Consider the following 14,343-nt stretch of genomic DNA (forward strand, 5'->3'; position numbering starts at 1 on the left):
CTCACACCAATTGTTAAAAATCCAAAGAAAATGAGCACATATTCAGACCTGAGAGTCTGGAAGAAGCAGATGTTTCAGATTTGAGCTTAAAAAAATGCCTTAAAATGTCTCTGGCTTGCCTCCACGTCTGTGCACGGCTGTAACTGAGCTCTTCTATCAAGAGAACATACGATAAAGTAGAGAAATGCAATTACTGACCTGTTTGCTTAAGCGCAATAAAACCTGATGAGCTGTTCACGTGACAATCGCGTCCGTCACAGCCGACAGAAGCAGGCCTCGGTGGAGCCCTTCAGTCTATACGCCGAGTTTATTTTCTCCTCTAACATCATTATTTATAGACACTCTGCTGCCGTCGTTCAAGTCGAATGCCGCCTTTAATCCCTGTAACTGTGGCTTAGTTTTCATTTCTATTAGTAGATAATAAAGCCTCATAGCTGCGTGTTGCTGTCAGTCCAAGCCAGCGCTGGAAAACAACAGCACATTTATTCAATTACTGGACTTTAAGGGGACTTTACTTTGGGTTTTTCCATTTTTTTTGCTTCTTCATAATTGTCCTTGATTAGACTTGAGAGAAAATTACTGTAATATATCCACCACACGGCATTTATCAGGGTCATTTCTGAATAAAGAAATGCTTTCAGTCCTTAGAAAATAACCACAAAAGCAGCAAAAGGTCAAACAGTGTTTTCAATTCTCACGGCTGAGCCTGGTTTCCATAAATCAGTTAAAAGTAGCTTCACGTCTGCCAGCCACCACAGTAAACACTGTTTATGCACCGAGCACCAGCATAAACAGTCATAATGTTGTTCATAATAACACGTCCGCGGAGTTCTTCCACTCATGACACGTTCTCGTTGAAGGAACTTCGCCTTTATTTTACAGTTCTGCCAAATCTTATTCCAAATCTTTTACTTCTTTTGTTTTTATGTCATCCAGAAGTTTTTATGCACATGTATATATATTTAGAGTGTTTTTTCTTGCTTGTCTCGTGCCTATCTATCAATAGAAGCACATTTTATCATTAATGCTTTGGCAATTTTGCTTGAATTTGATTTTAAAATGTGCAAAATACTAAAAAAAAAAATCATATAAAATAAAAAATATTGATCTTTTAATTTGTAGGGATTTCCTGTTTATTTTTAGAGGGTCAGTGGGTAAATTACTCAAATAAATCCCAACATAAATAACACAAAACTTACTTAAAGTACTTTTGACGCAACAAGCTGTTGTCTTAATGTGCAACACAACAAACCAGGACTTGACTTGAATGTTTTAAAGGCTGTGCTCAAGTATTATTAAAACACAGTGTTGGTACTTTTACCAGCATTTGAATACTTCTGTTAATCCTGTTGCAGTATCAGCTGTTCAGGGTTAAATATGAAGCTGAACAACACGTCAAACAGTCGCTGTTGGGATTTTTCTGACAGATACTGCAATCTGATTCAAGTCAAGCTGTAATAAATACAGAACATCTGATGGAGCATTTGAAACAGCATCATAAGTGTGACTATCACTAAAGAATGAATCTATAAAACCACCGACAACAGTTTAAATCCTACAACATGTACGAGGTGTGGCTCCTTCCTGACCTTGTTAACATGCATACGGGGGCTTTTATCTGCTGGAAGACACATCATGAGCGAAACAAACTGCAGCGTACTGATCAGAGTCTCAACAACACAGCTGTAGACCTCCAGGGTTTTAACACGTAGGAAATATGGAGTGCTAATCCTGTCGCTGTGAACCAGCTACTGCAGTACCACAACTTGTCATTGTGTAGTTTTAGTGTTTAAGCAGAGTTGTAGGCGAGCTGTTGTGCTCGAGCTGCATATTCAAGAGAAACAACAGCTTTAAAGACATTGTGGGGCAGAAGGGGATTATGCCTAAATGCCTAAATATGTAATTTTGACACACAGAGTTGAGTTTTTAGGGATTTAATCAGTGACTAGAGACAAACTTGTATGAATGAACCACTGAGGATAAACTGATTAATCAGCAAACAGGCATCACCAGCTTATAGACCTTTTATTGGATCCAGTGTCCTGCATTTTCATGGTTGTCTGCGTCATTGTTTTTTCCTAAGCAAATTTCAGATCAATGAATAGCTTCAAAATGCACAAAATTGCAGCTTTTCTCTGTCTGCAAACACGCCGTGATGTAAATATATGTAAACCATAAATAAACTGAAGCACGTCTGCGTTGGAGTTTGAATTTTTCTAAATTGTATTTTTATGCAAACGTATATCAGGTCTCAAATATCTGGTGTCGGTCTTCTCTATTACTGATTATCAGTATTAGACCTGGAAAAAAAATCACATTGGTTGATCCCTATTTAAAAAAAACAAACCAAACAAACAAACAAAAACCAAAAAAAAAAACCCTGAAAATTTAATTCTGTTCGGTTTAAAATACATCAAATTCACCTCCAGCAGTTGTCTAATTAATGAATGGTCTCATATGTCCTGTTTTAATCTGAAATTGATTAACGGTCCAGTCCTGGTTACAGGTGTGTTAAAATAAATAGAAAATAAAGAACACTGCACCTGTTTGATGCTGAAAAGATAGAGATATGAATGCTGGCAGTCAGATCTGATCATGAGGACAGTTTCTGACTAAATAAATCTAACATTCACACATTTATTGATTATTAAAAGCGGCAGAAACAGAAATATGTCGCATCTTTACAACATTAGCTCGTTAGCTAGACTGCTAACGGCTAATTTCACTCCAGCAGAGTTTCACTTGTCACATATTTATCATTAGCTGCCAGAATTCAACATGAAACCATCGGTTGGTTAAAAACAACAACAACAACAAACAAACTAAACAACAGCCTCCAGCAGCTGTTAGACGGACTGACGGAAAGCTCACCTGTCATGTAGTTCGTCCATTTATACAGAATCCCCTCCATGGGCACAGTTAGCCTGTTAGCTCGTAGCCGTAGCTCGGGATGCTAGCTGGAGCTAACTAGCTAACAAACGTAGCGCTCGCTGACCTCTGCGCGTCTCCGGACGGACCGAAGCCTAGAAATAAGAGAACTGTCTGCAGCTTATTGACGCTGAGCTGCAGCCTCGGCGGGTTAAAGTCATTCTGACGGCGGGTTTGTGTGTTAAAGCTGAACTCGGAGGCTGAACTTGTGGTCGGTCAGGTGATGGAGAACATCAACAAAACAGCAGCGGCTCAACGGAAGCCCGCAGCGGACATTTCGCGATTAAGCTATGCGATAAACTTCTACTGCCGCTAGTGTTTATTAAAATACTGTATTTTAAAGGCAGCGTGCCATATGTTATTAAATTCTACTCATGCATTTTTAAATGTTTTTATTTATTTGTATTTTTTAAATTTGGACAAGTATTCATTTCACACACACTGAGCATTATGCAGACTAAACACTAAACACACCACAGTACATCTGATCACTATTTTACAGCCTGGTTTTGTTCATATTTTAATGTTTATGAAACTGTGCAGGGAGGTATCTAAAGACTGCATCATAAGCACCTGATAAGTGGCTTTATACTGTACCAGTTTAACTGTCATGTGACTTTTTATTTTAGATTTTTTTCATCATGTTGGCTAGTTGGCTGGTTAATAAGACCTTAAAGACAAACATGTCCTCACTGAAATCTGTTAGAACTTGTGTTTTTGATCCCACTGATATGACAGGAGGAATTTCATATGATTAGAATTTCATTGTGGAGTTTGGCTTCAAAACTGTAATTTTTACAGTTCAAAAAAAGTTTCCACTTACCACCTATTATATGGAATATATATATAAGCATTATTTAAACAAACCGGCTTTTTAAGGTTTAAAGGTGAATGGATATTAAGTAGTTATGATCAGAAATGATGTTGGTTAAAGTATTTGCTCAGTGAATGTAGACAATAATAATAATATATAACAGGTTTATGGTATTTACGTAGACATTTTTAGTGTTTAAGGACCTCTATGCAACCTTTTTCAACTGCTACCCAGATTCATACGTGTTTTTGGAGCTTTGCAACCTGATTTCATGGCCTTTATGTCCTTTTACCTGTAAAGAGGAGTTACACGTACATTAAAACACAGAGCTCTGAAGAAGCAACTGAAAACAAGACGTTCTAACAATATTCGTGCAACAGTGCAGGGAGGTTGTATTTACTTCTGATGGCCTTTGACGTGTTGGACAGTTCAAGTACATTTGTGTTTAGCATGCTAAGAAGATTAGCACCTCAAACTGGTGTTTGCTGATATGACTTTTAAAATGATTTTTAAATGAAAACATTCCTGTGAAGCTTGCCAGGCAACTGAAACCAACTTACATTAACTGACATTAACTCACAGTTCAAACCCTCTGAGCAACATGTTAACAATGAACACCGCCTGGAAAAACGTCCTTTCTGAGCTCCGTCGGGACCAAGAGCTTTGCGACGCCGTGATCCAAGTCGGCAATGTGGAGTTTGAAGTTCACCGGATCGTCCTCTGTGGCTGCAGCTCATACTTCAGGTAGCTTTGGTGTTTTAGGAAGTTTAAAAAGAGTTTTTTCTTACATCAAAATCAACTCTGCAACGGCTTGCGAGGCTGTTCGGATGTACAATGCAATGCATTTTGGTGATTGCACGTAAATGTCACTCCACAGTTTACCCTTTAGGACTTGCTTTAAAATTTACTGCTGAGAACTCAATCTCATACCACTTTCCTTGATAATACACATTTCTAGTACATTAAACTTGTTAAAATCAGTTCAGTGTGTACGCTTGAGAACTGATTAGCTCTGCAATGCTTTAGGAAAAACAAAATCTGCCTCCAGTCTGTTCTTTAATGTTCTGTAGGTGTTTGTGAACCCTGCTGTAAAGCTCTGCTCTAATGTAGAATTCGAGGGTAGGATGTACTGAGGTTCCACCAGTACACCTGTATTCTCTACATGTCAGTAAATCAGCTGTAGTACCTGGTTGTTCCACCAGGTGGAGCCTCTGAAACAAAATGTCGCCCCCCCATGGCAGACGTGTTCGCGCCGCTCCCCCGTCTTCAGCGTGTTTATTTGTTATTACTTTTGATAAACTTTCTGTTTAGTTTTTATTCCGCTCGTGCAACGATTCGGTAAAGTCGCGAGAAACTTTTGAACATCAGGAAAGTCAATTTTGAGCCAAAACCCAACTTATTGGACTGTGACTTCCTCCTCTGGCTGGACCCTACAAACAAAAGCCGGCAACAGACCGCAGCCTCGGACCAGCATGCGCAATCTAAATGTCTATCTCTTACTGTTACTGTAGAGACCAGAGGAGGCGTCACTCAGACCACAGTTCATGTTGGCAGCAGAGAGCATTGTGGGAGTTTAGCTAGCAACAGGACCATGACAGAGACTTCTGAGGAGGTTAATGACCTCCCACCAGAACTCATGTACTGGTAAGAAATTCAAATCACTTAAGACAAACTTCACAGCGTTCTATAAAATCCCCAGTCAGAAAGTTTTTCAGAAAAGGTGATTTATAAAGGTCAGAAAACATCTCAGAGTAGTGTCAAACTTCTGACAGAATTTTACTCCCGTTCTGCCATTATCATTATCATTATCGTTTATCATGCAATAATTCAAAATATGCACAAAAATAAAATATGGAAACATGACTGCTGCTCTGAACAGTGGGCCACTCTGATTCCATCTACGGTATGATAAACACAAGCTGTCAAAGGGTTTTCAAAAACTGCTCACAGGATGTTTAGAGACTTTATGTCTGAGTCAGTTGGGGCTGAAGGCTACAAGATTGAAGGTGATATAAAATCTGAGGGCGTGAAGTTGGAAAGAAAAGAGATTCCTGTAAGTCTGTAGCCTTCTTGGGCCCCCCTATAGCTCACCTGGTAGAGCGGGCGGCCCATGAACAGGGGCTGTAGTTCCCCGATGCAGCGGTCGTGAGTTCGAGTCCCGCTCACGACCCTTTGCTGCGGGTCTGTCCCCATTCTTCTCCCCCCTTTCCTGTCTCCCTCTACTGCACTTAATAAAGGCAAAGGCCAAAAAAATATATTTTAAAAAAAAGTCTGTAGCCTTCTCCTCATCTCTGGTTGATGATACTTTAGCTGCTACAAGCATAAAACACCCGACTGTCGGACCAGGCTGTTTGTAAGCACTCAATAATGTGGTAAAGAAGTTGCTGTAAAGATACAGCAACATCTGAAGCGTCTACTTTGATCCTTTAGATCCTGCAGGATGTTTAGTTCTTGCAGCAGAAAGATGTCGACATGCTGTTTGCAGTGACTAACACAGTTTTTCTGAACGTTGACCCCACAGGGATCTGTTCTGCAGCACAGAGTCGGCATCAGAGCAGGTCTACAGCTTCCCTGACGTCTCACCACATGTGATGAGCCTGGTTCTGGAGTTCGCCTACAGCCAAGCTGCTGCGATTACTGAGGAGAATGCGTTGGAGCTGCTGGCTGCCGCAAAACGTTTCGCCATCAAAGGCTTGATTCAGGCCTGCTGTGACCTGCTGCAGCAGAACCTTCGTTTCTCAAACTGCATCCACATCTGGCAGTTCGCCGACGTCTACGGCTGTGTGGCGCTGCGGCAGAAGGCCTACCACTGCATCCTGCATCACTTCGAGGCCATCGCAGAAGTCTGTGCAGACTTCCTGCTGCTGTCTGTGCAGCAGCTGGCGGATCTCATAGAGAACGACGAGCTCAACGTGAAGCAGGAGAAGGTTGTGTTTGAGGCCGTTCTCCACTGGATCAGCTTCGCTCCGCAGGAACGCAGCGTTCACATCGCCACGCTGCTCAGCAAGGTGACCACAGCTGCATTTACTCAGTTTACTAAGCATGTGAACCTAAAGCAGCCTCTGGGTGTTTTATTTGCTCCTGCAACATTTTTACTTGCTGTCGGCATAAATTATTGCATTTTTACACTTTATCTTATGATCTATTTCGCAGAGAAGACTCAGTTATTGCTGTGCACAAAAACTGACAAAGACTTAAATCTAATCACTTTGTGCCACTTTTGCTGAAATCAGACGTTCATATTTTAACATATATACAGCATATAATGTTCTACTTTTCTGTTTTCTAACTAAAAATCTTCACTAAATAGCTTTAGGGAGCATCTGATCGTTTGTAAGCCACCAACTTAGGTAATTAATCAGTAAAATAAAGTAGAACAGCAGTTTCTGGACAGTAGAGGCAGAGATGAAAATGCTCCAGTTTTGTCTGCTTTTGCCCTTTCTAGCTCTGCTACATTTAATTGTGTAATTTTGGTGGTTTTGTTTTTTTTTTTAAATTGTTTTTGTCTTTAAAGCCCAGTGGTGTGTTCTGGGTGTCAGAGTGTGAGTATTTAAGCAGCTATAAGGTGCTGCTACAAAAAGTTTAAGACTGTATAAACAGCAAATTTCCAAAATTGGTCATGAAAGAACAAAAAATATCACCGACTGCAACCGTTTCTGGATTATGTTATTTTTCTGGCCAGATATTCAAACTGACCAGTTATTTCAGTTAATGTTGGTTTAAACACAAGGTTCTGCTTTTTCTTGGTAATGGCCGTCATTTATATGCACACACATTATATATACGTTTTTTTGTGTCGACACTTCAGATCTCCAAATCAGCTGAACCCTCCTTTGTTTCCTCCTTGTTGTCTTGGTCCAGGTCCGCCTGCTCTTGATGCCTCTTGACTACTTGGCTCACACGGTGAGCAGAAATCCTTTGGTGAAGAACTGCCCGCCATGCATAGCCATGGTAAAAAGCGCCTTGAGGACCCTTTGTGGACCCGACGTGGAGAGACCACTGACCAGAACCCGCCTGCCCTCTCGTGTTCTGTTCGCTTTTGGCGGCTGGAGGAACACCTTCCCAACCGACAAGATGGAGCACTACGACGTCCGAGCCGACCGCTGGGTTCGACTGGACAAAGAAGACGAACGTTTTCGACTGTTCTGTGGCTGCGTTTACCTCAATGGGTTCGTTTACTGCATCGGAGGCGACGACGGTGGGAACCTTTTGAGCAGCGTGCTAAGGTTCCACCTCGCCACCAGAACCTGGACGGAGGTCGGCCCGATGCACCTGATTCGATGCGACGTCACCGTGGTCGAACTCAATGGCTGCATTTACGCTCTGGGAGGCAGAGACAGAACCAGCAATCTGAACTCTGCAGAACGCTACGAACCCAGCACCAACCAGTGGACTCTGATCGCACCGATGCAGGAATGCCGGAGCTCAGCCGGTGCTGCTGTACTACATGGACAGGTAAGTTCTGGAGAGAACAGCAGAAGAACCTTTGACAGCAGCTGGATCTTTGTTGTGCCAAAATGGTTTCTTAGCTTCTGAGAAAGTTCTGCAAAGTTCTACTCATGTTTTCAGTGGGAAGCTTTCCTTCAGTTTCCAGAATGTTCTTCTTGAAGGTCAGATAACTAAACACGTTCTAAAAATGTTTGACGAGAACATTGTTACATTGTTACAGTCTAATGTTAAACCCAGAATGTTCTTCTTTTGTTATCATGTAACATTGTGGGAACATTTAATCTAAAATGTGTTACCTCAAAAACATCCACAAAACATCATCAGAACATTGCAACCAACTTCGTCAACATATCGGGTAACAGGAATACTTAGTTCTCAGAATATTCTTGAAAGCAGAACAACCAAACGTTCTAAAAATATTTGGTGATAATATTGTCAGACTGTTACATCCCAACGTTCTCAAAAACGTGTTACAGTGAGAATGTTCTGTGATCATGTAACACGGTGGGAACTTTTTACAGGTTCTATGTGTTTCCTCAACAACATCCCCGAAACATCCTCAGAACATTGCCAGCAGAATGTTCCACCTTATTGACATATCGCAGTACTGGAACGTCTACTAAAGAACCTCTAAGATAACATCTTGAAAATGTTTTCTGAACATTGCATTGGGAACATCCTTCACTGCAGCCAGAAAGCTGGCCTTTTATTCATACATCCTGGTACAGGAACGCTTTATAAAAATCATCTGAGGCCTCAATAACATCTCGAAAACATTGGAGAATGTTCTTTCTTTGTTATCACAGAAGTAGTCTCAGTGTTGGAAGATGCATCAAACTGAAATACCACTGTCCATCTTAAGGATGGGGCTATAACTATAATGTTGTTACCTTCATTTTTTCCAGGTGTACATTTGTGGCGGTTTAGGTGGACCTGGACCTGGAGCTGGACCTCTGCAAACCGCTGAATGCTACAACCCTGAAACCAACCAGTGGACGGCGATCGAGCCAATGGAAACCAGGCGATACGCAGCAGGAGTCATCGCCTACAATAACCAGATCTATGTGGTAAGCAGAGAATTCACTGACACAGATTGATGAAAAGCAAACACCAGGTACATGCCGTACATGTCAATGCACCAGAGTTAAAAACTTGGTCCCAAATAATAGTATAATAAAAAAAAAACAAAGTTCTGCAAAACATTCTTGCAGAATTTTGATAATTTCATGTTTTCAGACCGAGATTTTTTGTGTTAACCAATCAGTCTCTACATTAACTTCACCCCAATCCTTTGTTTACATCTGTTGTCACATACATGTCGGAAATTTGAATAATTTTAATAATAAAGTATCAGCCACATGATCTGGACACTGATATGTAGGAATTCTCTCCTTGTTGATCCCAGTTTGTCTCTAATGCCGGCGTTCTGGTTGGAAGTCATTAATCTCCACACAAGTCTTTGTCATGGTGCCTGTTGCTTGCTAAACTCCCAAAATGCTTTCTGCTTGCCAGCATAAAACGGTCCGTAGTCTGAGTGATGCCTCCTCTAGTTGCTACAGTATTAAATAGTAAGAGGCTCCACCTGGTGGAACAGCCAGGTACTACAGCTGATCTGCTCTGCTGCCATGAGTACTATCAAGGAAAATGGTATTAGCTTAGCAGATACTAAATATTAAATGACTTAGATTGTATTGAGGACAAAAAACTTAATTGAGACACCCTCAAAAAACATCTGTAAGACTATATTTCTTGGAGGAACTAAGAACACATCCTCATACATTTACAGGAACCTCCGAGGGCCCCGATACCAGCCTTGTTTAAAAATTTGAAGAGTTAATAATTAAAAACTTGGCCTCTGCTTGAGCCATTTGATCATTGTAAACTGCTGGATCCTATGAATGTAAAAAAAGCCCCCCAAAAAACATTAAATTCTCAAAATTCAGTCGAAGTGTTTTATAGAACTTTGGTTTTAGCCCCATTTAACAAAATCTGAGACAGTGCAGCAACATGTTTCCTGAATTGGTTCTTTATTTAACCACAAACTTTCCAAGATGAGTCTAGTGATATATTTAACGGACAATATTCCAGTGTTAGACTATGTGTAGGCCAAAACCTTTGAAATGTAATTTTGACCATATAATTTACATAAACTGTAAATTAACAGTTGAATTAAAACATAAAATGTGCCTAATCTTCGTTAAAAACTTTCCAAATGCATCAAATTTTTAATGCAGTATGTTTAGTGTTGATGGGGTACTGTCGCACTGTGTCATTACTGTTTTTACTGTCGTCCAGGCTGGTGGCCACAACACCGTCAGTTGCGTTTGCAGCGTCACCGCCTACGATCCATTATTAGAACGCTGGCGCAGTTCGGCTCCAATGCTTCGCTGCCGCCAATACTTCGGCATCGCCGTGTTGGAGGACCACCTGTACGTGGTCGGAGGCTGTGACGATTCCGAAATCTGTGGATCCGTGGAGCGATACGACAGCAAAACCAACAAGTGGGAAGTCATCCGGAACATGGAGATGCCCAACGGATGGATTCGCTGCTTTGTGGTGGAACGACAGCTCTAAGTTACTGCTTACAGCGTATGAAATCAACTTAATGTCAACTGTCAAATAAACACATACATTTCCTATAATTTAGAAATCATGAGGGGCTTAACTCACTTTGTTCTGCTCAAAGTCTCGACATCCTTGTAGGAAAATCTTTCAGAGGATAAATAAGGTCAGATTTAGTGGAAATTTGTTGCCTGTATAGAAGTCGCCCAGGAGTCTGTCCCAGCTGGCAAGAGGTTGACTTTTCACCCGCACACACACAAGCATATTTTATAACTGAGCAATAAGACTGAACTTGGATACCTCAAGTCTTCACCAGCAGTGACCACCAAAACTATTCTGGTTCAGAGCCTCCTGGTCAGCTTGGTAAGGCTTCAACAGATGGAGCACAGACTGAGAATGTTGAGTGTTCCAGGGTACATAGTTTATTTTCACTGGTTATTTTAGGTGTAGAAGACGGACCACAGCCATAACAGACTGTAAGTAAAGGATGGACTGACTGAAAACTCCATGCACACTGATATAGTAGCGACCTGTCAATCACAAAGTAGCCCCGCCCTCAAACACAATGTGCTTTATCGTCTACTTTCCTCTGAATGGTATCATAATTAACAAAATGTTTATTGTTTTATATTGTAGGAGACCTGAAACTAGCGATTGAAACCATAAACTCATTGGGAGAATGCTTACTGGAGTAACAAATCAAGTGACAAGTAGGTTCATTTTCTCACAGACTTCTGTACAAGTGGACAGAGGAGTCGCCCCCTGCTGGCCGTTAGAAAGAATGCAGATATACTTTCAGAGCCTAAGGGTGGTACAAGATGTGCACAAAAAACAAATGTGTAATTAAAGTGTTACTGCAAAACCCAGATAAAATGCACAAGTTACACATGAACTAGAGAAACTAGCAGATCTCCGGCCTACAAAGGAAGCAAACTTAACAGCAACAACAACAACAAAAAACACACTAACACAAACCAAGAAAAAACACACACATCATAACATTATAAATGCTTCCTTGGATTTATGGATTCATTGTTGTTTACTGCTTCCTTGTGATGCCAAATACACGTTCACAAAAAGACACGACAGCACCTTTAGCGACAAATAATAGATCGATGCACTTTTCATAATTCTTAATCTCTCTTTATTGCATTAGAACATACATTTCTCATATATATCTATATATATATATTTTATAAATGTGAATTTGTACACTACAATCTTTTATTGTAACATGTTAGAAAATACTCGTAACGCTCCAAAAACATAGCACTAAAAACAGTTACCAAACAATGATTATTACATTTCCTCGTTTTTGTTTTGTGTTTTTGTTTTGGCCACCGAGAACAGAAGAAACAGGATGGCGGAGATGATGGAAAATGTCGATCGGGAGGGGAGAAGAGAGGACCGCGGGTCGGTGCGGGGGGGTTTTAGCGGCGGCCATTTTGTAACCAAAACAGAGGGGGAAGAGGGAAGGGACGGGGCCTATCGCAACAGGTACAGAGAAGGTGTGAAAGCGTGGATGAGCAAAGCCACATGAGAAGGCCGGGTCATGTTTAACCCGCTAAATTACAGACAGAGAGGTGCATCTGATCTCCAGTTATTCTTAAAAACACACAATCATGAGCTTTTTTCAGACCTGGCAGCTGTTTTCAGTTCACTTTGTGGTTTAGAAGCTGTAAAGGTTTCTGTGTATTGCTTCAATTTAGAGCATTAACCACACGATTCAGCTGCACGCCCTAAAATTCTATTTAGTATTCTCACTTACAGTAAATCTGACTGATTTATCGGAAGAGGGTTACAAGACCTGCTGCAACTGCATTCCCACTGAATGCAAGATTTCCTTTTCCTTTCCCACGGCAGACAGTTTTTTTGTTTGACGTGCCACAGCAGGAAAAGCACAGGTGCATTAATAAAGGCTGCATTCCACTTTGGGATTACTGGGAAACCTAATGGAGCCAAACTAGCATCAACTGTACTCACGTTTTCCCTGGAACGGATTTAAGAAGTTGTGTTCTAGAAAAAAGAATGTTGGAAAATTTAATGTCAAAACTTGGCTTCAAATCTGTCCTTAGATTTTATGTATTTAGATTTGACCAACAGATTTACTCCATCGAGATTTAGTTTGATCACATTTGGTTGACGGTGACCAAACATACTTCCCTGGTTACGTTTAATATATAATTTGGCCACTTGAAAATGTTTTTTTTTTTTTTTCAAATCAAGGCGGTTGATCAAAAAGTTCTGAGACTTTTTGTGGTGAGCATGCAACATGTGTGAGAAATAGTGGTCTGGTAGGTGTGAATTTGTGATTTTCCAATGGACCCTAAACCAGACCTGAGGAGACAAAAACTAATCACATTCTGTGGCTGGACAATCTAACCTCATGTGGAGGATTGGAATTGTCACCGATGGAGAGTCTGCAGCTACAATCCAGAGAAGAAACAACGGTTTTTACAGTCAAAGAGCTGCAGTTTCCAAACAGAGAAGTGGCGCGACAGGCCGGAAGAGCACCAAAAACACTTAAGCGGTTGTGCACCATGAATTAATCGCCCAGAGTCGGACTGTAAGTACAGAGACCTGCAACATCCTGAGGTGTCTAATGTAGAACATTCAAACAACCTGAACCACAACACGATGGCACGCGAGTGCTCCGTGACTATGGACGCCCTTTAGATTTGTCTCTTGAAATTCAAGCTAAAAGGTCGGCATTTTGGCACAATTTAGGAGATTCAGAGTGAATTGCAGATGGTGCTTCACATGTTTATGTAACTAGACTTCCAGGAAGTGTTGCAGGAGCACTGGGAGCAGAGCATCGCTGCACGAGGAGGCTACTTCAACGGAGATGGCAACCAAATTTGTACCAGTTTTTAATTTTTAAAGGCTCAGTCTCTAAACTTTTTGATCAACCCCTTTAAGATTCTGATGTGTTCATATATTGCTTTCAGCTCCAAATGTTTCCCAGCAAGCGCACATCACTAAACTAGCCAAGACATCCCTTTGCAAACTTAACGAACGGTTCAAGAAGAGCTGATGCAACTGAATCCAGATGTGGTGAAGCAGCGGAGGACAAGTTACTGAAAGCAGGGTGAGCAGCAGCAGTTTTTTTTTTTTTTTTAACGCAGTGCAGGTAAATTTAGCTTTAACGGCAAGCAAATGGAGACGGAGGAGGCAGAGTGGAACCAGCAGGGACCAGAGAAGGACGAAGCAGGGACAGTAGATCTACCAGAGAAATACGGGGGAAGTCGGGGTACAGTACATCTAACACACAAACACGCACACAGCGAGGCTAAAGGCTCAAAAACTAGCGATACAGACACAACAACTGCAGGGATGTAGGTGGATTCAAAGGACGGATGTGGATGAAAGGACGAGGAGGAAGAGAAGGAGGCGAGGTGAGGCATCAAGGAAACATTTAGGATTCAGTCCTCGGAGCACAAACTGTTCGTTTAAGTGGTTTAACGCTGCAAAACATCTCAGAATGATTGTCCTCTTGAACACACCTCACCTCTGCTCCCCTCCACAGGTTTCTCTTTTATTTTTTAAACCCTCCTCCCGTGTATTTGTTGGCTTTCCTTGTATCAGGGATT

At 41.2% G+C, this 14,343-nt stretch overlaps 1 protein-coding gene across 1 annotated transcript; it reads left to right on the plus strand.

Moving 5' to 3' along the window:
• Positions 1-4,352: 4,352 nt before the first annotated feature.
• Positions 4,353-10,765, plus strand: LOC103370938 (kelch-like protein 10). Its single transcript, XM_008300134.1, has 5 exons — positions 4,353-4,486; positions 6,264-6,750; positions 7,604-8,197; positions 9,097-9,258; positions 10,487-10,765. The coding sequence occupies exons 1-5, from the start codon at positions 4,353-4,355 to the stop codon at positions 10,763-10,765; spliced, it is 1,656 nt and encodes a 551-aa protein (XP_008298356.1).
• Positions 10,766-14,343: the final 3,578 nt, after the last annotated feature.

Source organism: Stegastes partitus, unplaced genomic scaffold (assembly GCF_000690725.1).
Source record: "Stegastes partitus isolate 25-593 unplaced genomic scaffold, Stegastes_partitus-1.0.2 Scaffold1501, whole genome shotgun sequence".
Taxonomy (NCBI): domain Eukaryota; kingdom Metazoa; phylum Chordata; class Actinopteri; family Pomacentridae; genus Stegastes; species Stegastes partitus.